The sequence below is a fragment of the Muscardinus avellanarius genome (genome assembly GCF_963383645.1).
Source record: "Muscardinus avellanarius genome assembly, chromosome: 5".
Classification (NCBI taxonomy): Eukaryota; Metazoa; Chordata; class Mammalia; order Rodentia; family Gliridae; genus Muscardinus; species Muscardinus avellanarius.
In genome coordinates, this window is record NC_137790.1 from 75,497,082 (window position 1) to 75,525,065 (window position 27,984).

General features: G+C 41.3%; 2 protein-coding genes and 1 long non-coding RNA gene across 5 annotated transcripts in view; 2 read left to right on the top strand and 1 right to left on the bottom strand.

Annotated features, from left to right (window-relative positions):
* The window catches only part of DRC9 (dynein regulatory complex subunit 9), a gene marked incomplete at both ends in the record, with an annotated part of 44,517 nt that extends 43,036 nt beyond the window's left edge, over nucleotides 1–1,481 (top strand). The window contains one exon of the mRNA XM_080695990.1: nucleotides 1,347–1,481. Within this exon, the coding sequence (XP_080552116.1) occupies nucleotides 1,347–1,481 (135 nt within the window). The remainder of the gene's footprint in view (nucleotides 1–1,346) is intronic.
* The window catches only part of LOC308263049, a 448,643-nt gene that overhangs the window by 417,888 nt on the left and 2,771 nt on the right, over nucleotides 1–27,984 (top strand). The gene's annotated exons all lie outside the window — the stretch shown is intronic.
* The window catches only part of LRCH3 (leucine rich repeats and calponin homology domain containing 3), a gene marked incomplete at both ends in the record, with an annotated part of 105,263 nt that continues 84,285 nt past the window's right edge, over nucleotides 7,007–27,984 (bottom strand). For 2 of the 3 annotated variants that reach the window (XM_080695901.1, XM_080695900.1), the window contains 5 exons: nucleotides 7,007–7,132; nucleotides 19,505–19,582; nucleotides 22,368–22,505; nucleotides 23,504–23,610; nucleotides 27,788–27,895. In XM_080695901.1, coding sequence (XP_080552027.1) covers nucleotides 7,007–7,132; nucleotides 19,505–19,582; nucleotides 22,368–22,505; nucleotides 23,504–23,610; nucleotides 27,788–27,895 — 557 coding nt within the window. The remainder of the gene's footprint in view (nucleotides 7,133–19,504; nucleotides 19,583–22,367; nucleotides 22,506–23,503; nucleotides 23,611–27,787; nucleotides 27,896–27,984) is intronic. The other variant, XM_080695902.1, reaches the window with a different exon arrangement.

A 27,984-nucleotide genomic window follows, 5' to 3' on the forward strand; every position in this document is an offset into this window, starting at 1 on the left:
TAGTAAAGTCATCTAAACTTACTCATGTTGGTTTTTTTGTTGTTTTTTTTTGGTGCTGGGGATTGAATCTGGAGGCATTCTACCTCTGAGTTATAGCTCCAAAAAAATAATAGTCTAGCAAAATTGCTGAGGTTGCCTCAAATCTGTGATCTAGTCTCAGCCTTTGTGTGCGTGTGGTACTGGGAGTGGAACCCAGGAGCCTTCCTACCTCCGGGATATACTTCCAGATCTCTTTTATACTTTATTTGGAAACAGGGTCTCACTAAGTTGCTGAGAGCCTAAGTAGCTGAGGCTGGCTTCAAACCTGTGCGATCCTCCTGTCTCAGCCTCCCAACACCACCATCCCTGGCTAGTTTCAGCCTCTTAAGTACTGGGATTGAAGGCATGGACCACTACACTCAGCTATTCATGCATTTTTTTTTTTTTTTTTTTTTGTGGTACTGGGGATGGAACCCAGGGACATTCTACCTCTGAGCTACACCCCCAGCCCTATTTTTTATTCTTTATTTTAGTTTTACTAAAACTTTCACAAGTTTTAGTAGTCTTGTTAAGATTCCTCTTGGTCTTTCTCACCAGTAAAACCAGTTCCTGGGCTGAGCTTTAGTGATACATTAAAATTTCAGTAATTCCCGTAATTACTGAGGGGTCTCACTGAGTTGCAAAGGGCCTAAGTAGCTGAGGCTGTCCAAGAACCGTGATCCTCCTGTCTCAGCCTCCCAAATGCTGGAATTACAAGTGTGTACCACCACGCCCTGCTTGATATTCATGCATTTTTTTTTTTTTTGTGGGTCTGGGGATGGAACCCAGAGGCATTTGACCTCTGAGCCGAGCTACACCCCCTGCCCAACTTTTTATTCTTTATTTTGAAACAGGGTCTCACTGAGTTGCAGATGGCCTAAGTAGCTGAAGCTGTCTGCGAACCACAATCCTCAGGTCTCAGCTTCCCAAATGCTGGGATTACAAGGGTATGCCACCACGCCCGGCTTATTTATGCATTTTTAACTGAGCCCAGGGAATTAACACTTCCCTTGGATCAAGTGATTGCTTGGCATGGGTAATCTGGACATTAATAAAGGGAAGCAGCATAAGCCTGTCAGCACAAGTCAGGTTTCTAAGTGAAGGACTGGCCTGATCAGATCTTTCACTCGTTGAGAACTTTACTTCAGTTCATGGCTGAGGCTGTGGAGCCTGCACAACAGGAGAGCACCGCTGTAGTGACAGATTGCCTGGCCACTTCCAGGTCTCAGACAGATAGACTGTTGTTCAGAGGCAAGTTCCACGCTGAGCCGCCATGTCTGCAGCAGGCCAGGCACGGCGGCTGTACTCATGCTGCTCTCCTCCTGCAGATCCAGGCCTGGTGGCGAGGCACTGTGGTCCGGAGGGAAATTGGAAGCTTCAGAATGCCCAAGAAGGACAAAGATGATAGTAAGGACTCAAAAGGTAAAGGCAAAGACAAGGACAAACGGAGAGGCAAGAAGTAACCAAGTCAGCTTCTGTCATTTCCTCTGCGTCCTGAGATGGGAAGATTGAGGCAAGAAACATCTTCCACCATCACAGCCCGTCCCAAGGCCATCTGGACGTCACCAGGTGAAGCTTTGTGATCTGTGATAATTAGTTTGCAAACCCTGAATTAGAATTATACTATCAGGTTAGGATTTCTTCTTATTTTGGATTTTGCTATGAAGAGGTTTTAGTAGTCTTGTGAAGATTCCTCTTGGTCTTTCTCACCAGTAAAAATAGTTCCTGGGCTGAGCTTTAGTGATGCATTAAAATTTCAGTAATTCCCATAATGTCTCTGCTTCTGATTAGATTACAACTCATCAAAAGGGAAAAATTCTTATGCACAAAAGTAAAGTCTTTATAGGTGTTATACAGTGATGTTTATAAAGTTATATAGCATAATATAAACATGGTAAAGTTTTAATAAATGTTTTGTGTCTTTCAGAGTTTTACAGTTTTCATTCGTGGGCGGGGCATGGAATATACAACTTATTATAAACTTCCATAGCTGGGCGTGGTGGCGCACGCTTGTAATCCCAGTGCTTGGGAGGCTGAGACAGGAGGATAGCACAGGTTCAAAGCCAGCCTCAGCTACTGAGTGAGGCTCTCAGCAACTTAGTGAGACCTGTTTCCAAATAAAGTATAAAGTAGGTCTGGGAGTATAGCCCAGAGGTAGAAATGCCCCTGGGTGCCACCCCCAGTACCACAAACAAAACAAAACAAAAAACCCCCAAAAACCTGGTTCCACCGTTTCAGGAATAGGTATGAATATAAATTATAAATACAAGACAGAAATGGGATGTTAAGATATATATCCCACAGATGGTAAAGATGAGAATGCAGGTTATCTGGAAGGCTAGCTGGAGGTATTTTTGACAAGTAAGACACAACTATTTCCATTTTTTTAGGGAATTAAGACTAAAAAAGAGCTGGGCGTGGTGGCACACACTTATAATCCCAGCATTTGGGAGGCTGAGACAGGAGGATTGCAGTTTACGGCTAGCCTCAGCTAATTAGGCCCTTTGGAACTCAGTGTGACCCTGTTTCCAAATAAAGAATAAAAAATAAAGCCGGGTGTGGTGACTCACACTTGTAATCCCAGCATGAACGGAGGATCACAGTTCGTGGACAGCCTCAGCTACTTAGGGCCTCTGTAACTTAGTGAGACCCTGTTTCAAAATAAGGAATAAAAAATAGGGCAGGTGTAGCTTGGAGGTCGAATGCCCCTGGGTCCCATCTCCAGACCCGCAAAAAATAAATAAATAAATAAATAAAATAAAAAATGCCCTTGGGTTCCATCCCCAGTACCACAAAAACCAACCAAGTGAAAATACCTAACTGTACTTGACACTTGGTAAAGAAGATTGGCAATCTTCCTTTTTTCTTAAGAAACAGTAAGCTCTGCTGGGCGTAAGTGGTGCACGCCTGTAATCCCAGTATTTGGGAGGCTGATACAGTAGGATTACAGGTTTGTAACCAGCCTCAGTAACTTAGGCCCTTCATAATTTAGTGGGACTCTGTTTCAAACTAAAAAATAGGGCTAGGCGTAGAGCTCAGAGGTAGAACGCTCCTGGGTTCAATCTCTAGTACTACAAACACAACAACAAAAACAATGAGCTCACTAAGTCATTCTTGCTTTAATCAAAGCAGAATGTCTTAGGATGCTAAAACTTTCTCTGCAGCATGGCAGGTGATTTCTGAAAAGCTGTTCCAGCCAGGCGTGGTAGTGAATGTTTGTAATCCCAGTATTTGGGAGGCTGAGACAGGAGGATCATGGTTCATGGACAGCCTCAGCTCTTAGGTGTTTTGGAACTGAGACCCTGTTTCAAAATAAAAAATAGGACTGGGAGTGTAGCTTGGAGGTTGAATGGAACCCTGGGTTCCATCCCCAGCACCACACACACACAGAAAAGCTGTTCCAAATAGTTCATGAATTGAGCCTTCATCCAGCTGCAATTAAAGGACAATTTTGATATTCGTTATTTCCTTAGGAAAATAAATCTTAATCTCAAAGACCTACCTTATTTTTTTTAGTACTAGGGATTGAAACCAGGGGCATTCTACCTATGTACTATACCCCCGACCTATTTATTTTTATTCTTTAAAGTTTTTTAGTTTTAATCAGGGTCTAAATTGTGGAGGGCCTAAGTAGCTGAGGCTGACCACGAACCTGCAATCCTGTTTTCAGCCTCAAATATTGGGATTACAAGTATGTACCACACTGCCTGGCTCAAAGGCCTATTTTAATAAGATTGGTTTATATAGGTGTTTCTTCAAAGAATTACTCTTTCCTTGATTCTTGTTCGCTAAGGATACCATGCTTTAGTTATAACAATTTTCAAATGTTTATTACATGCTACTGAAGTGCTGGCTTTTATATCAATGTGTGAGGTGGCATACAGGCAATTTAAAATAACATACAGGATATTGACATATTTATACTTAGAACTTATGCAATATATTTACATACAAATATAGGACAGTTTTATAAAATCTTTTACTAATTACATGTTTATAACACCTTCAGAAATGAAATCTGCTGTAAACCATCTCACTACAATGTGTATAAAAAGGCATCTAAATATCCATATTTCCTTCATTTCTATAACCATTTAAACACTTAAGTTTTAAAAATTCATCAGATTCATCAGCAGAGTCACACATCATTAGTCACTGCCAACTATAGAAAGCAAGAGAATTACAGACTCCTTGATTAGTTTTAAGGGCGTGTTTTAGAAAGCTGTTAAGGAAGGTGACCTAGTACTATGCAATTTCCTAGGTGTTCTAGCCAAATACAAAAGCCCCTCCCACTATGAGCCATTTCCAGTCTTTAATGTTACAAAAAAATACTGGTTTGAAGTGCTAAGCAGACATGCATTTGAAAGCCTGGAAACTGCTGACAGAAAATCTGTTGGTGGCAGGGGCTGCACCTGGCGAGCACTGAGCCTGTCCACCCGGTCAGTGCTGGGAAGGAAGATCACCGCTTCAGGTCAGGGGCACCGCCACACTGAAGTCTAGCAAGGCTGACTTACACTGATTTGTTCTTTCCAGTTTAAAACAAAAGGTACATATGAAACACTGAATACAAAAATCCTCCAACAAAGCATCATGATTTGTTTTTACATGTGGACACAGAAGTAATTCAGTATCTTTGATATTTTCCTTCACTCTCAGTCAATATTGTATACACATTTCCCCCTAACAATTCAAATACAAATTTGTATTGGTCTCATAAGAATACATTAGGATTTCATATTATATGCAATTTTGAAAGAAAATGAAACTCACTTATTCCTATAGAAAAGCTAGCTGCAGCTATTGTAAGAGCTGCATTGTGTAATTTCTTCTGTACTTATTTACCACATTTTTTTTTTTTTTGTACCAGTGATTGAACCCAGGGGCATTCTACATCTAAAGTATACCCCTAAACCTTTTTCTTTTACTCATTTTTTGGTGGTGCTAGGGATAGAACCCAGGAGCATCCTACTTCTGAGCTATATCTCCAGATCTATTTTATTCTTTTATTTGGAAACAGGGCCTATGTTGCTGAGGCTGGCTGTGAACCTGCAATCTTCCTGTGTCTGCCTGCCAAGTACTGGGATTATAAGTGTGCACTACCGTGCCTGGCTCTTTTTTTTTATTATTTTGAAACAGTCTTGCTAAATTCTAGAAAATCTTACTAAGTTGCCCAGGTTGCCTTTGAACCTGTGAACTCCTGTCTTGGCTTCTCAAGTACTGGGATTATAGGCATGTGCCACCTCAACTCAGCTCACATAATATATTAAAGTCTATAATCTGGAGATTTTTCCTGAAGTTCTGTGATTTAATGCTGACTAGAAGGAAAAAGACCTATAGTTAAAAAAATATATACATAGCTAACTTCTAAACAAGTTACACCGTGATTGGTGTTTGGAATTGTAAATATGATGAAGTCTGGCTTTAAACACAGACATTTTACTTTTGTTCTATGAAGACCTTAGATTGAGTTTTGAGCTTAGATGTTTTATGGTCTATAAGTTTAAACTTGGACAAAGTGGTAATGTTCTAATGATCCTATTTCTCTACAACAAGGAGAAAACATTATTTTGACCAGATAATTAAAAATTATTTGTCCAAAGCTATTTTTAGATGCTACATTTACATGATAAAAGAGGAATAACATTGTGCTCAAATGCATGCGTTGGTTAAGAAAATCCAGAAGAGTTAACAATTGCAGAAAAAAAAACACCTACATATCTAGTATGTTTACTCACTCTATTTGGTTTACAAAGGCAGCGAACACCAAAAGATATCACTGACAACTAAAAAGGGATCAAAATATTGGGGAAGGAAAACCTATGTAGTTTAAACTTGAATAAAGGCTCTTGCTTTGTGTGGTGCAAGCCACTGGCCTTCTTCCTCCACCCACAGTTGGGCGTATGAGGCACGAGTGGTGGAGCTCGATACCGGGCAAGACAGACAGGAAGCTGTTCTTAAGTGCTTTCCTTCAGCCATGGAAACTGGCGGTTTCCTGAAAGAAATACAAGTCACTGGCTTTTCCTTCAGCTCCTTTGCTTTGTTTTCATAACCTTCCACTGGCTGTGGAGCTGGACGTGTATGTGCTGTGACTGGGATGCATTCGCAGGTGCAGGGGTCCTGGGAGCAGCCTGGATGAGGGGTCACTGAAGTCCATGCAGATGATGCAGCGTGGGCAGGTCGCCAGCTTCCAGACTTGGAACATGTATGTGGAGTGCTTGCTTATGTGTAGATAACAGCAGGATGCATACACAGATCCATCCTCTGCAGAAAGATAATGATGTGGTGGGGGTTGGAGGTAAAGGGAAGCCTAGAACACTGGCTTTAAGTACAACTGTTCTTTCATTCTACTATACAAAATTTAGCCCTTCTATGTTATTTTTCTTTGCCTTAGGCAGAATCATCTAACTCATTATAATATAGCCTTCAATTTTAAATGTGGTCAAGAAAAGCCACTAAACCACACAAATATCTGGCTTGGAACAGTGGTCTCCACTGCTGAAAATACCTGGAATGTTTGTGAAAATGCAGACTTCTAGGCCTCACCCAGAACTACTAAATGTGAGCCTGTATTTTAACAAATGCTTCAGGAGATTCTAATGCATGACCACTTAAAAACCAGTGAACCCTACATGTCCTGGGAACTGGTAAAGATAACAGCAGGCCTGTGCCTTCAAGAGGGCTAAACATCCCTCTAGAAGGTATCCTGCTCTGGTGTGCTGGGAAAGCGCAGCCAGTTTAGGCTTTGGTGTTGGGTTCTCAGGAACAAGAAGCTTCATCTGAGAAAACCAACTATGTCTTCATAAGAATAATTCAATGGAAATGGATATAACCTCCCCTAAAATGGAGAAATGAAGCAGAACATTCCTGATAGGAATCGTGGAAGCAGTCCCTTCTAAGAACGCGTAAGAGCTTGATTGAAGCCGATGTGGCAGCAGCAATCGAGTCCTGCTCCATGTTCAGCCAGGCCAATGTCCAGGTCCTAGGATCCTCAGACAGCAGAAAGCTGGTGTTGCTGCTGCTTGGGTGGTGCGAGTTCCAGGAGAGCCTGGACTGTCACTGCAACCTGGCTCAAACCTTTTTCTTCTAAAATGTGGAGAGGCAAACATAATTGCTCCTGAAATGGCACAATGTAACATAAAAAGAAACAAAAAAGAAAAAAAAAATATTACTTCTTGAACTGAAAGGAAAAAAATAAGCACTTTCCTCTTTATAATAATGAAGTGAGATGTAAAAACTGACTCCTCTTTATATGATTTAAGACAGAGACAGAATCTGACACTCACTGTCAATTTATTAACACAACTCAAAGTACATATACATCATTTTTGAACACTGAAACATTGACAAGTGGCACACATTCATATATGCAATAGAAGAAGAGCAGAATACCATGGAGAGAAAGCAACATCTACCTCTGACAAATAAAGACCAATGTAGACCTAAAAGATAGGCAGGTAAAAAACAAAAAAACAGTTTCAAGTTACCAAATGTCTCAAGTCTAAAAGATGTAACATTTTAGTAGAAAGCACTTTGGAAATTACATACCACAGGAATAAAAGACGGTTTCCTGACGAAATTCAGATCACATGATGAGGGAAGCCCGGTACCTGTCTGACAATTCTGACTCTGCAAACCAGGATTCTCAGACCAAGCAGGGATCACAAGAGGAAACAAGTGGACCTTGAGCTCCTGTGACTTAGCTGTATTTAAAAAACTTTCCACGGCCAGGTGTGGTGGCACACACTTGTAATCCCAGCATTCGGGAGGCTGAGACAGGAGGATCACGGTTTGCAGACAGCCTCAGCTACTTAGTGAGGCCCTCCGCAACTCAGTGAGGCCCTGTTTCAAAATAAAGAATAAAAAAGGGGACAGGAGGTGTAGCTCGGAGGCTGAATGCCCCTGGCTTCCATCCCAAGACCTGCAAAAACAAACAAAAGAACTTTCCTCTAATCTGGATAACTGATTGAAAGCCTTGTCTGATTAGTTAAAAATACGAATTACAAGATTAAAAAGAATTTTTCTTTTTTTTTGCGGTACTGGGGAATGAATCCCAGGACCCTATTTTTATTCTTTATTTTGAAACAGGGTCTCACTAAGCTGTGGAGGGCCTCATTAAATAGCTGAGGCTGGCTGCAAACCTGTGATCCTCTTGTCTTAGCCTCTAAAGTACTGGGATTACATGTATATGCCACCACACCTAGCTAAGAAATGGTATTTGAAAAGGTAAAGAATTTGATATCCTGGGATTTTTTTCATTAAAAATTTTTTTTGTGTGTGGTATTGGGGATCGAACCTAGAGGTATTCTACCTTTGAGCTATACCTCTAGCCTGATTTATTTCTTATTTGGAAACAAGGTCTCACTAGGTTTCTGAGAATCTCACTACTTGCTGAGGCTGTCCTCAAACTTGTGATCCTCCTGGCTTCAGCCTCTCAAGTATTGGAATTACAGGTGTGCATCACCATGCCTGGCTATATTCTAGGATTTAATGGATTAAATAATGCTGAATGGCCGGGCGTGGTGGCACATGCTTATAATCGCAGCGCTTGAGAGGCTGAGACAGGAGGATTGCAGGTTCAAAGCCAGCCTCAGCATCTTACTGAGGCTCACAGCAATTTAGTGAGACCTTGTTTCCAAATAAAATATAAAAACAGGTCTGGGGGTATAGCCTGGAAGTAGAAGGCCCCTGGGTTCCACCCCCAGTACCAAAAAAAATATTAATAATGCTGGAGAACTATTATGCAAGCTTAATAACCAATATGTGAAAAGTTTTTACATAGCCGGGTGTGGTGGTGCACGGTTGTAATCCCCGCGTTTGGGAGGCTGAGACAGGAGAATCGCGTAGGTTCGAAGCCAGCCTCAGCTACCTAGTGAGGCTCTCAGCAACTTGGTGAGACCCTGTTTCCAAATAAAATATGAAATGGGTCTGGGAGTGTAGCCCGGAGGTAGAAAGCCTCTGGGTTCCACCCCCAGTACCACCAAAATAAAAAGTTTTTACATGTTTGCTTACGGAAGTTAAAGACAGCTGTCTTGTTTGCCTCATTAACTTGTTTGGTTTGTCCTTTTTGTGAGAAGAAAAGAAAGGCAAACCTTAAATATAACACTTATCATTGGCATTTCTGTTAAGACTAAATATACAGAAGAGAAGAAACTTCTCAGTGGCATTCTGGTTCCATTAAAAAAGATATTATATTTATTAGAAATGATAACTGGGTTTTTCTTTGCCTTTCAATGGCACTCAATATATTAGGAAACTTTACAATACCAGATGTAATAAAATATAACAAGTAATTATTATTATTATTACTAATTACCCCCAGCCCTATATCTTATTCTTTATTTTGAAACAAGGTCTTACTGAGTTGCAAAGGGCCTCAGTAAATAGTAGCTGAGGCTGTCCTTGTCTCAGACTCCGGAATGCTGGGATTACAAGCGTGCTGCGCCACCACTCCTGGCTAGAACCCAGGGGCATTCTACCTCTGAGCTACACTTCCAGCCCTATTTTTTATATATTCATTTAAAACATTTTTTTTGCTGGGCGTGGTGGCGCACACTTGGGAGGCGGAGATGCAGGTTCGAAGCCAGCCTTGCTGGCTTAAGAGACCCTTTTTCCAAATAAAATATAAAATAGGTCTGTGAGTGTGGCCCAGAGGTAGAAGGGTTCCACCCCCAGGACCACAAAAAAAAAAAAAAAAAAAAAAAGGAAAGAATTTTATTGGTACATTGTAATCATACATCTTAATGGAGTTTAAGATGGTAGAGGCATACATGCATATATCACTCATTTACCCTTCCCCAATTCCCACTCCATTCCCTCCCCCCTTCCTCCTCATGTTTGGATTACTGATTGATTTTGATGTTTATGAATGTAAATCATATACATTAGGGAATTTCCCTCTTCGCCCCCTTTCTTCTCCCTTAAGTTTATTATTTATTTTGAAATAGGGTCTCACTAAGTTGCGGAGGGCCTAAGTAGCTGAGGCAGGCCACGAAGCTGGCATCCTCCTGTCTCAGCCTCCCAAGTACTGAGATTACAAGCATGGGCCACCACACTTGGCTTGGCTCATGCAATTATTTAGTTTTGAGACAGTTATTGGTACTTGTACTTATTCTTATTTAATATTTATTTTGATAAAACAAGTCTTAGAGCCCAATAAAACTTAGCAATTTTGCAAAATATTTTGAGTATAACTTCAAGTACTGATTAACTACATTTATTTATTTATTTATTTTTTTGTGTGGTTCCCAGGATGGAACTCAGGGGCATTGTACATCCAAGCTACACCTCTAGCCCTATTTTTTAGTTAGTTAGTTAATTTATTTATTGTGGTGCTAGGGATGGAACCCAGAGGCTTTCTACCTTTGGGCTCCACTCTCAGACCTATTTTGTATTTTATTTGGAAACGGTCTCACTATGTTGCTGAGAGCCTCACTAAGTAGCTGAGGCTGGCTTCAAACCTGCGTGATCCCCCTGTCTCAGCCTCCTAAGTACTGGGATTAGAAGCGTGCGCCACCACACCTGGCTTTATTAATTAATTACTATTATTATTTTTTGGTGGTACTGGGGTTCCTGGAAACCCTTCTACCACCTGGCTATACTCCCATACACCTATTATATATATGTATATATTTATTTATTTATTTTGTGGGTCTGGGGATGAAACCCAGGGGCATTCAACCTCCAAGCTACACCCCCTGCCCTATTTTTTATTCTTTATTTTGAAACCGGGTCTCACTGAGTTGCAGAGGGCCTCACTAAGTATCTGAGGCTGTCCATGAACCGCGATCCTCAGGCCTCAGCCTCCCAAATGCTGGGATTACAAGCGTGCACCACCACGCCCGCCTTATTTTTTATATTTTTATTTGGAAACAGGGTCTCTTATGCCAGAGAGGCTGGCTTCGAAATTGTGTGATCCTCCTGTCTCTGCCTCCCAAGCGCAGGAATTATAAGCGTGCGCCACCATGCCCAGCTATTTGTTTACTTTTGTGGTACTGGAGATGGAATCCAGGGGCATTCTACCTCCAAGCTACACTTCCAGCCCTGTTTTTGATTCTTTATTTTGAAACAGGGTCTCACTGAGTTGCAAAGGGCTTCACTAAGTAGATGAAGCTGACTGTGAACTGCGATCCTGTTGTCTCAGCCTCCCAAATACTGGGATTAGAAGTGTGAGCCATCATGTCCAGTTAGTCTTTTTATTTTTATTTTTTTAAACAGGGTGTCAAGGAGTTGCAAAGAGCCTCGGCAAGTATTTAAAATGAATATGCATAATAGTGCTTTTCTCTTGGGAGGAAAGAACATATTTCTCCTGGGCCAATTCCCTGCTCTTCTGGGCAGGGTCCTGTGACCCACGTGGCCCAGTGGTTTAGACAGTCAGGAGGCTGAGGTCTTCCGGCCACACATCTACCTTCCAGCTGGGTTGGGAGAATGCACAACCACTACCCTAAACCACACACGCGTGCGAGCGTGTGTGTGTGTGTGTGTGGTACTGGGGGTGGAACCCAGGGGCTTTGCTACCTCTGGGCTATATTCCCAGACCTATATTATACTTTATTTGGAAACAGGGTCTCACTGAGTTGCTGATAGCCTCACTAAATAGCTGAGGCTGGCTTAGAACCTGTGTGATCCTCCTTTCTCAGCCTCCCAAGTGCTGGGATTACAAAAGTGCGCCACCATGCTCAGCTGTGTATGTTTTAAACAGGTCCCTTTTTGTGTGTGTGTAGTGCCTGGGATTGAACCCAAAAACATTCTACTTCCAAGCAAAACCTCCACCCCTATTTTTTATTTTTATTTTTTTTTGTGGGTCCGGGGATGGAACCCAGAGGCATTTGACCTCCGAGCTACACCCTCTACCCACTTTTTTATTCTTTATTTTGAAACAGGGTCTCACTGAGTTGCGAAGGGCCTAAATAGCTGAGGCTGTCTGCAAACTGTGATCCTCCGGTCTCAGCCTCCCAAATGCTAGGACTACAAGCGTGTGCCACCATGCCCGGCTACAGTTCTCTTTTTTTAAAGGGATAAAACTCTGAGAATAATCACTGACTCCATAATACCTTAAAAATAAAACAAACCCAAGCCCCCAAACTCTGGAAGGCACTAAATTTTGAGCTGAAGTCTTTATCACAGTGTTCAATGTTTCAGCATTAACAGTGAACAGTGTTTAAATATGTTAAATAACTGTCCCATTTACTTTGGAAGAAAACCAACGTAAGCAGGCCCTCAGGCTGAATTCTACAATGGGAAGTTATGTTGCTTACAATCTCTCTTTATACTTGAGTTCAGTTGTCTAATTTTGTTAACAGGGTTTAGAAGACGTCTGATTCCGAAATGCTGTTCAAAAACACCATTTATGAGAACTAGAATTTCAATGTAATCATAAAGCAGCAGCTTCAAGTATTAAGGCCCAGTAGCTAATATACTATGCATTCTCAAAGAGAAGCAATATTCACTGCCTTGGGCACAGAAAAGAGACTGTAGCCAAATACTTCACCTGCTACTAGGTCAGATTTAATCTCCCCAATAGCCTACAAAATAAAAGTTCACTTGTAAGGATGGTTCAACTATTCCAGTTATACCATTCCTGGGCATCTTTCTAAAGGGACTGAAGCCAGGCGTGGTGGCCCATGCTTGTAATCCCAGCACTTGGGAGGCTGAGACAGGAGGACTGAGCAGGTTCCAGGCCAGCCTCAGCTATTTAGTGAGGTTCTCAGTGACTTAGTGTGTGCCACCACGCCTCAATTTTAAATAGGATTCTAGAAGTGAATGTTACAGATGACAAGTAGAGTTAATGTGGATTGGTACCTACTCCTGAAAGGTCACATCTAGATCATCTGCTTAATGTGTCCCATTTTAAATGTATACACGGAGTCCAGGATAGTGATCTAGGGAGCCCACATGATCTTTATTCATTTATTTTTTGGTGGTGCTGGGAATTGAACCCAAGGACATTCTACCTCTGAGCTATACTCCCATCCCTATTTTATGTTTTGAAATAGGGTCCCACCAGGCTGCTGAGTCTTGCTCCGTTGCTGAGGCTGTCCTCAAACCTGCGATACTCTTGTCTCAACCTCTCAGGTACTGGGATTAAAGGTATGCACCATCACCATACCTGGTTCTACATGATTTTTTTTTCTCTTTTGGCAGTACTGGGGATGTAACCCAGGGGCATTCTACCTCCGAAGAATACCCCCAGACCTATTTTTTTTAGTTTTTATAAATTTTTTGAAACAGGGTCTCACTGAGTTGCTAAGTAGCTGAGGCTGTCCACAAACTGCGATCCTCTGGTCTCTGCCTACCGAATGCTAGGGTTACAAGTGTGCACCACCACGCCTGGCCGCTACATGACCTTTAAACATGCTGACAATAAAATTATTAAGATCAGCCGGGCGTGGTGGTGCACGCTTGTAATCCCCGCGCTTGGGAGGCAGAGACAGGAGGATCGCGCAGGTTTGAAGCCAGCCACGCACGCGCTGGCTTAGGAGACCCTGTTTCCAAATAAAAATATAAAATAGGTCTGGGAGTGTAGCCCAGAGGTTGAAGGGCTTCCAGGAACCCCAGTACCACCAAAAATAAATAAATAAATAAATAAATAAATAAATAAATAAATAAATAAATAAATAAACGCCCCAGGGTTCAATCCCCAGTACCGGAAAAAAAAAAATACAATTACTAAGATTAAATGACCAGCCAGCGTCTTCCAAATATCCAGAAATTAAGTACTGAGACCCGTGGCTATCAGTAAAGCACAACTGAGGATTTTAGGGCAATGATCAGTGACAAGTTCTCCAAAACAGAAAGGGTGCCACTATTTTCCTTATGAGTAGCTGCTGAAAAGTTCCGCAGCTCACAATTTCAACAGTTAAGCTGTGTTGAAGGATGGAAAAATGGCCAGATGAGGGTTTCACTGTGTCAATGGAAGTAGAGTTAGTAATTCCCTTCTTTATTTTTCCTCAGTGTTCCCCCCTCCCCTTCTGGATGTCACTGTGTGTGTGTGTGTGTGCGTGTGTGTGTGTGGTACTGGGGATGGAACCCAGGGACATTCTATCTCTGAGCTACACCCTCAGTCCTATTTTTATTCTTCATTTTTAAAACAGAGTCTCACTGAGTTGTGGAGAGCCTCACTAAGCAGCTGAGGCTGGCCTCAAATTTGTGATCTTCCTGTCTCAGCCTCCCAAGTTCTAGGATTATAAGCATGCCACCACACCTGGCCTATACGTCATGTTCTAATCAGGATTCTTTTCTTTTCTTTCTTTATTTTTGGTACTGGGGATGGAACCCAGGGACATTCTACGTCTGAGCTACACCCTAGCCCCCCCTTTTTTTTATTTTGAAATAGGGTCTCACTAAGTTGCTGAGGCTGGCCTCAAATCTGCAATCTTCTTGTCTTTGGCCTCTCAAGTACTGGGATTACAGGTGTGTGCCACAGATCCCAATTAGGATTCTACTGATATAAATACTTTCAATATTTATGATATGAGAAACAGGGCCACAGCGCAGGAGAATGGGCAAATGATCAACAAAGAAAATGCTGGTATTTTATCCTTTGTTGGCAATCATTAATGCTCATTTACATGAAGGCTCACCTGGACCTATGAGGATAGGACTTATCTACTAAGGTTAGCTCCCAGAGGTCAGGGGGTAAAAAACAGATATGTAAACACTTCTGCATAAGAAACAAACCTCCTGTGCCAAGTATGAGAATGAGGTGGAAATCACTGGAATGTGACCTTTCAGCTAGAAGGGGAGGACCCAGTAGTAAAGCATACAGAGAGTTAACATTAAAGTACAATAAAATGTCACAAAACCCAGAAGCTGGATAGACAGACAGACAAAACTGGATTCTTCTGAATGTGCCCCAAGAGAAAGTAGTGTTTCAACAGTTCTTTTAACGCTGAGGTTTAGCTGAAGGATGTCGGAAGGGGAACAAAGAATGTCCTGTCCATATTGTGAGCAGGAAAGGAAAAGAGAAAACAAAGTCAGTGGATCAGAAATGCAGACTCGAGTACAGAATTCAGCATGATCATCACACCCATAGTCAAAGATATACATCCTATAACATTTATTTATTTATTTATTTATTTATTTATTTATTTTTAGTGGTACTGGGGTTTGAACCCAGAGGCATCCTGATTTTCTTATTTGGAACCAGGGTATCACTAAGGTTGATGTGAGTCTCACCACTTGCTGAGGCTGTCCTGGAACTTGCAACAGATCCTCCTGTTTAAGCCTCCCAAGTACTGGGATTATAGGTGTGTACCACCATGCCCAACTAAAACTTATTTATGATTAATAAAAATGCTGAAAATCACAGGGAATCTTCTATGTGCAGAGATTGATTTTTACTACTAAATAGCAAAAATAAAATTTGCTTTTTAGTGACCAGTATAGCCTTAAGGGCACATAATACAGAACTGGATGCTGGCCTGGAGCAATGTGAGGCCTGAGGTGGAAGGTCTGCAGGGAGCAGCCTCATCCTTGGCTCTCATTCTGCCCTACTAGGAAAGGAGAAATTTGTCAGAAGGCAAGCACAAAAAAATAGAGTGGGCACAGGACGAGGGGAAGTTTTCTTGTGAAGCCAGGTAAATCAGTAACATTTAAGGAATGAGGAGAGCCTAATAACCAGGGAAAGCTCATCACCTAGAGGGCAAATGTAGTGAATAATTTAGTGTTCATTATTTTTATTTTTATTTTTTTTGGTGGTACTGGGGTTCCTGGAAGCCCTTCTACCTCCGGGCTACACTCCCACGGGCTACACTCCCAGACCTATTTTTGGATTTTACTTGGAAACAGGGTCTCTTAAGCCAGGGAGGCTGGCTCTGAACCAGCGCCATCCTCCTGTCTCTGCCTCCCAAGCACGGAGATTACAAGTGTGCACCATCACGCCCGGCTTAGTGTTCCTTTAAAAGTCAGTTCAAATCCATAATTATAGTTCACTTCTATGTATAAAATCCTATCTCACTGAAATGAGCTCACTCACACTCCCCACTTCACAAAATAAGAAACTCAATAAATAGAGACATCACTGACAACAGGAAAATAGTCTTTAACACATCATATAATAACTCTAGCACACAACCTAAGTTTTTACCATATATTTACCATATATTTTGAATGTAGCATGTTTAATATTCACCCTTCTCAGAGGTTTTTTTAGTCATCTCATTCTTTAGTGGTTTGTTCATAGTTTAAGTTTCATAATACTTTTTTTCTGGCAGTACTGGGGATTGAACCCAGGAGCATCCTACCTCCAAGCTATGCCCTAACCTTCAATCTTCCTGTCTCAGCCTCCAAAGTACTCGGATTACAGGTATGTGCCACCATGCCCCGCTAATTGTTTGCTTTTACGCATATAACCTGGACATGGAATCTGACAGAGGTTTACAATATTAAGTTTTCTGTTTTATATATTAGAAAGCAATTATGATTATATCCCTGACTTTTTCCCAAGTTAAAAAGAGCAAGTGGGAATGCATAAATAAAGGCCAGAATGCCCAAAAGTAGGGGAGGACAAAGGAAGCCGAGGAAGGAGAGTTCGTTTTCGTGTGGCAGAGAATGCCAGCTTGAACCTATCAGTGTGTATATTCATTCATTTTCTATTAGTTCGTCTAGACAAATGACTAATTTTCAGCAGAAGTAGCAACATAACAGGAAGCCTCCTAAACTTGGTAGTGGTAATAGTGGTATGGACTTGGGGAGAAGGCAGGAGGAGAGAAGGGAGGAGTAGCCTATGTGGAATGTCCATTTCCTCTTTCTGATAGGTGAGAGGAAAGGGGAGGAAGGATGTGTCAAAAACCCCAATCTAACCACTATGGAATAAGACTCAGCCTTTATATTTTTTATTTTTTTGATCTGTACCTGCCTTGAAATAGCACAGCTCTGGTAGAAACAGGGGCAATTAACTCATAATAAATGCTGACTTAAATACATGTGTTGAGGTACACTGTTTTGCTGACTGATGCAACAGGCACATTCTGAAAGGATTCCAGCTTAGAAACTTTAAATGTGTGAGAGAGAAAATGAGCCTGTAAAGCCCACTGGGCAAGAATTTAACAAGTATTGACACTGCCTAAGTCAGCACATCCTGCGCCTTTTCTCTGGCTCCCATTCTTTGCACCAACCCATGCTACATTCTCTTGTTCACAGACATACTACAGCATGGGACTGGAGCAAGCACCAGGCATGTTTGTATAAGCAGAAACATCGTTAGTACAAGAAAAGGAAGTATTGAGTTAACATGCACTTATGAATATTAGAACCTGTTTGTTAATACGGCAAAAATGAGCATGAGCTCTTTAGAAACGGGGTCTAGCTAAGTTGCTGAGGATGGCCTTGGACCTGTGATCCTTCTCTCAGCCTCTCCAGTACTGGGATTACAAGCATGTGCAATCATGCCTGCCTTTAGTTGATTTTTAATTAATTTTAAAAGGGTAAGTGAATAAATAGTATACCTAGTTTATTTTCCTTAATTATATCTATAATAATGTTTAAGTATTTGTAATATTAAAGGGCAAGGATATTAGAACTAAGTAACTTGGAGCTGAGCTAGGCGTGGTGGCACACACTTATAATCCTAGTACTTGAGGCCTGAGACAGGAGGATCAGGGTTCGTGGCCAGCCTCAGGTACTTAGTGACACCCTCCAGAACTTAGTGAGACCCTGTTTCCAAATAAAGAATCAGTTTGGGGGTATAGCTTGGAGGTAGAATGCCCCTCGATTCCATCCCCAGTACTGTGGGGAAAATAAAATAAAATTCGCCCAGGTAATACACCTTTAATCCCAGTACTTGGGAGGATCACAGGTTCAAGGCCAGCATAGTGGTAACTTAGCAAGACCCTTAGCAAGGCCAAAATAAAGGTAACTTATCAAGAGCTGGAGTGTATTTCAGAGGTAGAATGCCCCCTGGGTTCAATCTCTAGCATCCTCCCCACACATAAATTTGGAGCAAATAAATCCTAAAATCAGGACAAGGGTTTAGTAATGGCTTCTAATATGCTAAACTCCAAGGTATTATTATTGTTATTATTTTTCCTTTTTGTGGTACTGGGAATTGAACCCAGGGGCATTTTACCTCAAAGCTACATCTCCAGCCCTATTTTTTATTCTTTATTTTGAAACAGAGTCTCACTAAGTTGTGGAGGGCCCTTATAAAGTAGCTAATGGTGGCTGCAAACCTGCAATCCTCCTGTCTCAGCCTCCAAGTACTGGGATTAAAGTATACACCACCATGCCCAGCTTCCAATGCATTAATCAGTTACATGAAAAACTGGTGAAATCGGAATCAAGTCTATAATTTAGTTACTAGTATTACAGTTCTAGTGTTACTTAGTTTAGACAACTATACTACATACTGCCAGATATTAACATTAGGGAAAATTAGGGATATCTGTATACTTTGTAAAACTTTTAGAAATCTAAGATTATTTCAAAATTAAAATTTTTTAGAAGTATTAAAGCAAGTGTTCAAAACACTGAAGCTAACTGAAATATTTACAATATACACAAGCCAAATAGCTAAAAGGAATGTTTAGGAAAACGGAATAATTATTTTTCATTAACTACTTATTATGATGCAATTTATTTATTTATTTATTTATTTATTTATTTATTTATTTATTTTGTGGTTCTGGGGTTCCTGGAAGCCCTTCTACCTCAGGGCTACACTCCCAGACCTATTTTTATATATTTTCATTTTGGAAACAGGGTCTCCTAAGCCAGCGCGCGCGGCTGGCTTCGAACCTGCGCGATCCTCCTGTCTCCGCCTCCCAAGCGCGGGGATTACAAGCGTGCGCCACTACGCCCGGCAATGATGCAATTATTTAAATTTATGTATGATTTGTGTAGTACTTGAAAATAAGAATTGGTCAAAAGAATATTGACTGACTCTTATAACACAGCATAATGTTAGTAGTGATCAACTGTGTTCAGAGCTAGTCCTGTAAATTTTTTTTTCTTCTTTTTTATTTTGTGGTACTGGGATGGAACCCAGGGGTATTCTACCTCCGAGCTACACCCCCAGCCTGATTTTTTAATTCTTTATTTAGAAACAGGGTCTCACTAAGTTGTGGAGGGCCTCACTAAGTAGCTGAGGCTGGCTGGAAACCATGATACTACTGTCTCAGCCTCCCTAATGCTGGGATTACAAGCATGTGCCACCACACCTGGCTTCACTAGCATTATTTATTTGTTTGTTTGTTTATTTATTTATTTATTTTTGTGGTACTGAGGATGGAACCCAGGGGCCTTCTACCTCTGGGTTATAATTCCAGACCTCTTTTATATGTTTGGAAACAGCATCTCATTAAGTGCTGAGAGCCTCACTAAATAGCTGAGGCTGGCTTCAAACCTATGGGATCCTCCTGTCTCAGCCTCCCAAGTACTGGATTACAGGTGTGCACCATCATGCCCGGCTTTGACTAGCATTTTTGATAGCTGCTATGGCAATAATATCCAAGTCTATTTAGGGAACACAAAAAAATAATACATTTATTACCTGAGGTACACCAATTTTTCTGCAAGCTTCTAGGAAATTCTCCACATTTCGTCTGCATTTTGCCATTGTTAATTTAGGCTGCAACGAGAAAAGGAAGGTGGGAAATTATGGCACTACCAGCAAAGGTCTAAAAATTTGCTAACTTAAAAAATACTCTTGTCAGCTTGGTGTGATGGCACATGCTTGTAATCCCAATACTTGGGAGATTGAGACAGGAGGATCACAGGTTCACAGCCAGCCTCAGTTACTTACTGAAGCCCTCTGCAACTTAGTAAGATATTGTTTCATAATTAAAGAAGAAAATCAGGCTGGGGGTGGTAGATCAGAGGTAGAATTCCCCTAAATTTAATCCTCAGTACCACTGTCAGCTGGGTATGGTAGCCCACACCGGTAATCCCAGTACTTGAGGGGCTGAAAAAGAAGGATCACAGCCTCAGCAACTCTGTGAGGCCTTTAGCAACCTAGCAAGATCCCTTTTCAAAACAAAAAATAAAAAAAGGGCTGGGGGTATGTGTAGCTCAGAGGTAGAATGACCCTGGATTCAAACCCTAGTGTCACACACACAAAGTTTTTCTTTGCTCAATTGACAGAAACTGGGAAAAACAAACTGAGTGAATAAACCCTTCTTCCCTTGTTGGCATTGCCAAACAAGGGAAAGTTCCTGTTCTTAGTTGCCACCTTTAGGACCAATGCTAATAAGTCTTTCACATTGCAGGTAGTGGTGGCACATGCTTGTAATCCCAGCATTCAGTAGGCTGAGACCTGAGGATCGTGGTTTGTGGACAGCCTCAGCTACTTAGGCCCTTTGCAACTCAGTAAGACCCTGTTTCAAAATAAAGAATAAAAAACAAACAAACAAACAAAAAAAAGTAGGGCTGGGGGGTGTAGAATGCCCTGGGTTCCATCCCTAGACCTGAAAAAAAAAAAAAAAAAAAAAAAAAGGAAAAAAATTGACCTGGGCGTGGTGGTAAATACTTGTAATCCCAGTACTTGGAAGGCTGAGACAGAAGGATTGCTCCAGTTCAAAGCCAGCCTCAGCTACTTAGTGAGGCTCTCAGCAACTTTGTGAGACCCTATTTCCAAATAAAAAAAAATATAAAATAGGTCTGGGAGTATAGGCCAGAGGTAGAATGCCCCTGGTTTCCACAACCAGTACCGTAAAAAAAGAAAAAAAAATATATATAATAAAAATTTGAAGGGAAAAAAAGGTGAATTTAATCAAGCCAAAGCCTCTGCTCTCTTTTGTAGGCTGATATCCTGATCTTCATGTCTGGAGCTAACCATCATCCAGAGAAAATCTGCAGTGCTCATAAACACACAATTCCCCCTCCCCTTCCATGCAGATCATGCCCTCCCTCTCACTATCTGGACTCAGGCTGACTAACTCCTACCCCGCAATACAGTGGCAGTCTCTTCACTGGGCATATTTCTTCTAGTGTTGCTATTAGTTCTTTTTCTTTTTTCTTTTTGGTCTACCGGGGTTGGAACCCAGGGGCATTCTACCTCCGAATTATACCCTCAGCCCTATTTTTTTCTTCTTTATTTTGAAATAGAGTCTCACTAAGTTGTAGAGGGCCTCACAACTTGCTGAGGATGGCCACGAACCTGCACTCCTCCTGTCTCAGCCTCCCAAGTCCTGGGATTACAAGTGCGCACCCCCATGCCTAGATCTAGTATAGCTACTTCTCGTCTATCCACTTGTCACTTAGCCGCTAAATTCACCAATCTAAACAAAAATTATAGTATTCCCTCCTTAAATTCCTTCGGTGTTTCCTCACTATCTACACCAAGATAAACCTCTAATTCCTGGACCTGGTTCACAAGGCCTTTGTAAACTGGTCTGTGGCTCACCTCTCTAGCTTCATCCTCTGATACTTGTATCCAGTGACTTAACAATTCCTTGAATATGCCATGACATTTGTTAGCCCTCCCCCAAACCATGCGAGAGACCAAACCCAGGCATTTAGCATGCTAGGCAAGCACTTTGCCACTGAACTATACTTTCAGTCCCCTTCCTTAGCTTTTTGAATCTAGGAATACTATGTCTAGAATGCCATCCTTTTTCTCTGTATTCCTATTCAAAACTCAAGAATTAGTTTTAGCTATAGTGGCACATGCTTGTAATCTCAGTATTTGGGAGGTTGAGACAAGAGGATCGCAGGTTTGTGGCCAGCCTCAACTACTTAGTAATGCCTTCCACAACTTAGTGAGACCCTGTTTCAAAATAAAGAATAAAAAAATAGGGCTGGGAGTATAACTCAGAGGTAGAATGCCCCTGGATTCCATCCCCAGTACCTATCTCTCAACAAACAAACAAACAAACAAACAAACAAACAATTAGAAGAAGTGGCCTATACCTATGATGTCAGTAATTGGGAGGCTGAGACAAGAGGACTACAGACTTAAGACTAGCCTAAGGAACTTGGTGTGACCCCCCAATAACTTAGTAAGACCGTATCTCAAAATAAGAAATAAAAGGCTGGGGGTATAGCTCAGCGATAGAACACTTCTGAGTTAAATTCCCAGCCAAATAAAAAAATAAACCACCACCACCAAATAAAAAAAGAGAGGTATGTTCGAATTTCACCTCAATAGGAAGGCTCCCTGAACTCTCTAGGTAGTTACTGGCCCTTTTTTCTTATCTCCATTACATAGCTCTTACACATGACTCTTATAACATTTATCACATTGCTATAAATTATTTTAACAGGTCTACATTTCTCTAGAAGTGAGACCAAGAAAGTAGAGATATAAAGTGGTCCTTTTATTTTTCTATCCCTAACATTCAGCACAATGGCTCATTGCCACCTTGCTTAGTAAATGTCTAGTGAATAGACAGTGTTTCTTAGCATTATAAACTTACCACAGCTGGTGAGGGAACATGAATGCTTGGGACAGATCGAGGCCGCACGTGATTGGCCAAATGGCAAAGAACAACACCATCGGTTAGAGCTGCTCCAAGATCACAAGGCAGAGACACTTTTAACCGGTACTCAATATGCTGAAACAAGTAATGAAATACATTAAATGAAGAATGATGAGCACACAGGACATAACAGAGTTACAATGTAATATATTTGATTAGAAATCAAGAAAAAAAGGAAATAAAGAAATCTAGTACGGCAGCCAGGCCACAGTGGTGCAAGGTAAAACAGAAATTAATAAACAATTTTCTGATTAAAAAACAAGTGGATACAGCTGGGCGTGGTGGCGCACGCTTGTAATCCCCGTGCTTGGGAGGCGGAGACAGGAGGATCAAACAGGTTCAAAGCCAGCCTTGCTGGTTTAAGAGACCATGTTTCCAAATAAAATATAAAATAGGTCTGGGAGTGTAGCCTGGAGGTAGAAGGGCTCCATCCCCAGTACCACCAAAAAAATAAAATAAAATAAAAAGAATAAGCCGGGTGTGGTGGCTCATACTTGTAATCCCAGCATTCAGGAGGATCATGGTTCGAGGACAGCCTCAGGTACTTAGTGAGGCCCTCTGCAACTTAGTGAGACCTTGTCAAAATAAATAAAAAATAGGGCAGGGGGTGTAGCTTGGAGGTCAAATGCCCCTGGGTTTCATCCCCAGATCCGCAATAAAATAAATAAATAAATAAATAAAATAAAATAAATATAAATAAATAAATAATAGGGCTGGGGGTATAGCTTGGAGGTAGAATGCCCCCTGAGTTCAATCCACAGTACTGCAAAAAAAAAAATAAAATTATATTTCAAATGGTGTGGTGATATATGCCTATAACCCCAATACTTGGAAGGCTGAGATAGGAGGATTGCAGGTTTGAGACCAGCCTCAGTAACTTAGCAAGATCCTGTTTCAAAGCAAAAAATAAAAAAAGGGCTGGGCGCATAGCTCTGAGGTAGCATACCCGTGGACTCAATCACTAGTAACACACACACACACAGAGAGAGAAAAAAATTATATTTCAAATGAACAAGTGATTACACGATTATTGGACTATAGCAAGATCAATGAAAAAAGTGCAATGTACATACTTTTCGTAGTTGATCTATTAATTTCAGTTCTTCCTCTCTTTGTCTTGTTACAGAATCAGTAGAATCAGTAACAGGTGTGGAAGATGGGAGAAAGGGTGAAGCATGGCCTAGAAAAACATTAATATGTAAGACAGGCAGCTGCCAGTGCTGGAAAAACATCCCCCCTTTTGTCTGATGACATTTTCCTTTTAGATATAGCACTTCTTCCTTCCTGAACTGATTTTCTTTTCTTTTTTTTTTGTGGTACTGGAGATAAAACCCAGGAGCATTCCACCTCCAAGCCACACCCCCAGCCCAATTTTTTTTCCTTTAATTTGAAACAGGATCTCATTAAGTTGCAGAGGGTCTCATTAGTAGCTGCAGCTGTCTGTGAACTGTTATCCTCCTGTCTCAGTCTCCCAAATACAGGAATTACAAGTGTGTGCCACCATGTTTCAAAATAAAGAATAAAAAATAGGGCAGGGGGTGTAGCTTGGAGGTCGAATGCCCCTGGGTTTCATCCCCAAACCCGCAATAAATAAATAAATGAATAAATAAATAAATAAATAAATAAATAAATAAAAAATAGGGCTGGGGGGTATAGCTTGGCCCTGAGCTGATTTTTTAAAAATATTTTTATTGCCGGGCGTGGTGGCACACGCTTGTAATCCCCGCGCTTAGGAGGCAGAGACAGGAGGATCGCGCAGGTTCGAAGCCAGCCGCGCGCGCTGGCTTATGAGACCCTGTTTCCAAATAAAAAAGTATAAAAAATAGGTCTGGGAGTGTAGCCCGGAGGTAGAAGGGCTTCCAGGAACCCCAGTACCACCAAAAAAAAGAAAAAAAAATATTTTTATTATGGCCAGGTGTGGGGCCCACATTTTTTTTTTGGGTGGTACTGGGGTTCCTGGAAACCCTTCTACCTCCGGGCTACACTCCCAGATCTATTTTTATACTTCTTTAAATTTGGAAACAGGGTCTCTTAAGCCAGTGCGGCTGGCTTTGAACCTGCTCCGATCCTCCTGTTTCCGCCTCCCAATCGCGGGTATTACAAGCATGCACCACCATGCCCGTGGTGGGTGCACTTTTAATCCCAGCATTTGAGAGGCTAAGATAGAAGGATCAAGGTCAAGGACAGCCTCAGCTACTACTTAGTGAGGCTCTTTGCAACTCAATGAGACCCTATTTCAAAATAAAGAATAAAAGCCAGGTGTGGTGGCACATGCTTATAATCCCAGCACTTGCAAGGCTAAGACAGGTGAATAGCACGGGTTCAAAGCCAGCCTCAGCTAGTGAGGCACTCAGCAACTTAGTGAGACCCTGTTTCCAAATAAATTAGAAAATAGTTCTGGGAGTATAGTATGGAGGTAGAAAAGCCCCTGGGTGCTACCCCCAGTATCACCAAAAAAAAAAAAAGGAAAAAAAAGGGGAAAAAAAAAGGAAAAAAATAGGGCTGGGAAGCTGGGCATGGTGGTGCATGCTTGTAATCTCAGCATTTGGAAGGCTGAGACTGGAGGATTGCAGTTTGTGGACAGCCTCAGCTACTTAGGCCCTCACAACTCAGTGAGACCCTGTTTCAAAATAAAGAATAAAGAATTGGGCAGGGGGTGTAGCTCGGAGGTCAAATGCCTCTGGGTTCCATCCCCAGACCCGCAAAAAAAAAAAAAAAAAAAAAAAAGGGCTGGGGGTGTATCTTGGAGGTAGAATGCCCTTGGCTTCCATCCCCAGGACCATAGCAAAAATAAAAAATATTTTATTATGGAAATTTTCAACTATCTACAATAATGGGACAATAGTATAAAAGCCAAGGAAATTTTCATCACTTTTTTGGTTAAACTACTTTTGGTTTGTTTGATTGCATCCATTTAAAAATTTTGAATCAGGCTTAGTCAGGCTCAGAGGTAGAATGCCCTTGGGTTCAATACCAGTAAGTAATAATACACACACACACACACACACACATAAACTCTCACACACACTAAAATAAACAAAATAAAAATATTGTTTTTAGTGGGTACGGTGGAACATACCTATAATTCTAGTACTTGGAAGGCTGAGACAGGAGGATCACAGGTTTGAGACCAGCCTCATAACTTAAGTGAGGCTATGTTTCCACATTAAAAAATAAAAAGGGCTGGGGTACTGTTTAGATGTAGAATGTCTGTGTTCAACCCCTGGCACCACAAACATGACAACAAAAACTTATTGTTTATTGAAAAATAATGTACACACAGAAAAAGCACAAAAATGGTAAACCCAGCGTTCAGTAAATTATCTTCACAAAGTGAAATAGCTAAGGTCTATAAATAAAATATTACCAGTGCTCAAAAACCCCTCTCATGATTCCTGCCCATCAGTACCCAAAGATTACCAGCACCCTGCCCTTAAAAAACAAACCAACCAACCATAAGCCGGGTGTGGTGGCGCACGCTTCTAATCCCCGCGCTTGGGAGGCTGACACAGGAGGATCGCGCAGGTTCAAAGCCAGCCTCATCTACTGAGTGAGGCTCTCAGGAACCTAGTGAGACCCTGTTTCCAAATAAAGTATAAAACAGGTCTGGGAGGATAGCCTGGAGGTAGAAAAGCCTCTGGGTTTCACTCCCAGTACCACAAAAAACCAAACCAAACCAAACCCATAGATTAGTTTTGTCAATTTTTGAACTTTCTATAAATTAAACCATATAGTATAAATATTTTGGTCTGGCTTCTTTTTCTTTTTTTTTTGGTACTGGAGGTTGAAACCATTCTACTTTTAAGTTATACCCCCAGCCCTATTCTATTTCTTAATCTTGAAATAGTGTCTTGTTAAATTGCTGAGTATGGATTTGAACCTGTGGTCCTCTTGTCTCAGCCTCCCAAGGTCTGAGATTACAGGCATGTGCCATCATACCCAGCTCTGTATGGCTTCTTTTGATTAGAATTCTAAGATTTATCCACATTGTTGTATATAGTAATTTGTTCATTTTCACTGTGCATATGGTATTCCATTATACAGATAAATCCACAATTTAACCATTGTACTGATGGGCATTCAATTTGCGGCTATTATGAACAATGCTGCTATTAATATTTTTGTATATATCTTTTGGTATACATATGTGCACTTTTTTTTTTTTTTTTTTGCGGTGCTGGGGATTTCCCCAGGGGAATTCTACCTCTGAGCTACATCCCTAGCCCTATTTTTTTATTCTTTATTTTGAAACAGGGTCTGACTGAGTTGCAAAGGGTTTCACTAAGTAGCTGAGGTTGTCCACGAACCGTGATTCTCCTGTCTTAGCCTCCTGAATGCTGGGATTACCATGCCCAGCCATACGTGTACATTTCTCAGACTAAAATTTCTGGTCATGGGATGTGTATTTATCAATAGAAAAAAAAAAAACACACACAAAATTTCATTACAGAGAAAAGGAATGAGCCAGGCATGGTGATGCGTGCTTATAATCCCAGTACTTAGGAGGCTGAGAGAGGAGGATCATTGATTTAAAGACAGCCTCAGCAAGTAGTGAGACTTTCATCAACCTAGCAAGACTCTGTTTGGAAATAAAAATAAAATAGGACTGGGGAAATCAGGTGTTGTGGCGCAGGCTTTAATCCCAGCATTCGGAAGGCTGAGACCTGAGGATTCCCCTTACGCTGACAGCCTCAGCTACTTAGTGAGGCCCTCCGCAACTTATTGAGACTGTTTCAAAATAAAGAATAAAAAATAGGGCAGGGTTTGTAGCTCAAAGGTCGAATGTCCCTGGGTTCCAAACCCAGACCTGCCAAAAAAAAAAAAAAAAAAGACTGGGGGATGTAGCTTAGAAGTGGAATGCCCATGGATTCAATCCTCAGTATGTACGTACGTATGTACACACACACACACACACACACACACACTGAATCTAAAAAACTTTCTAATTCAAACAAATTCAAACAAGATACTCCAGATTTAAACAATCACAGAGTTGTGTGTCTTTTTTTGTGTGTGGTGGTACTGGGAGTAGAACCCAGGGGTCTTCTACCTCTGGGCTACACTCCCAGACCTATTTTATACTTTATTTGGAAACAGGGTCTCACTAAGTTGCTGAGAGCCTCACTAAGTAGCTGAGGCTGGCTTCGAATCTGTGTGATCCTCCGTCTCAGCCTCCCAAGAGCGGGGGTTACAAGCGTGCGCCACCACACCGGCGTCAATCACAGAGTTTAAAGCTCTTGTTGAGACGGTATGTTGGTATAGAAGTTTAAAAGCGTGTAACCCTTAATGTCATTGTGTAAAGCAACTTTCCAACCCCAACCCTGCCCTGCTCTGATTTAAAAATCACTACCACTTACTTTTATTTGTTTCTGCCCTGACAGCTGATCGGAAAAGGAAGCTTTCAGGGCGTTGGGGCTGATTTCTCTGGGTAGCAGCAGGAAAAGAATATGCAGGGGAATGATGAGCTAAATCAACATGAAAAAGCAAAATCAGATTAAAGGAGATGAAGAGCAAATTAAATACATTATAGATATACATGTCATAAAAGTTCAAT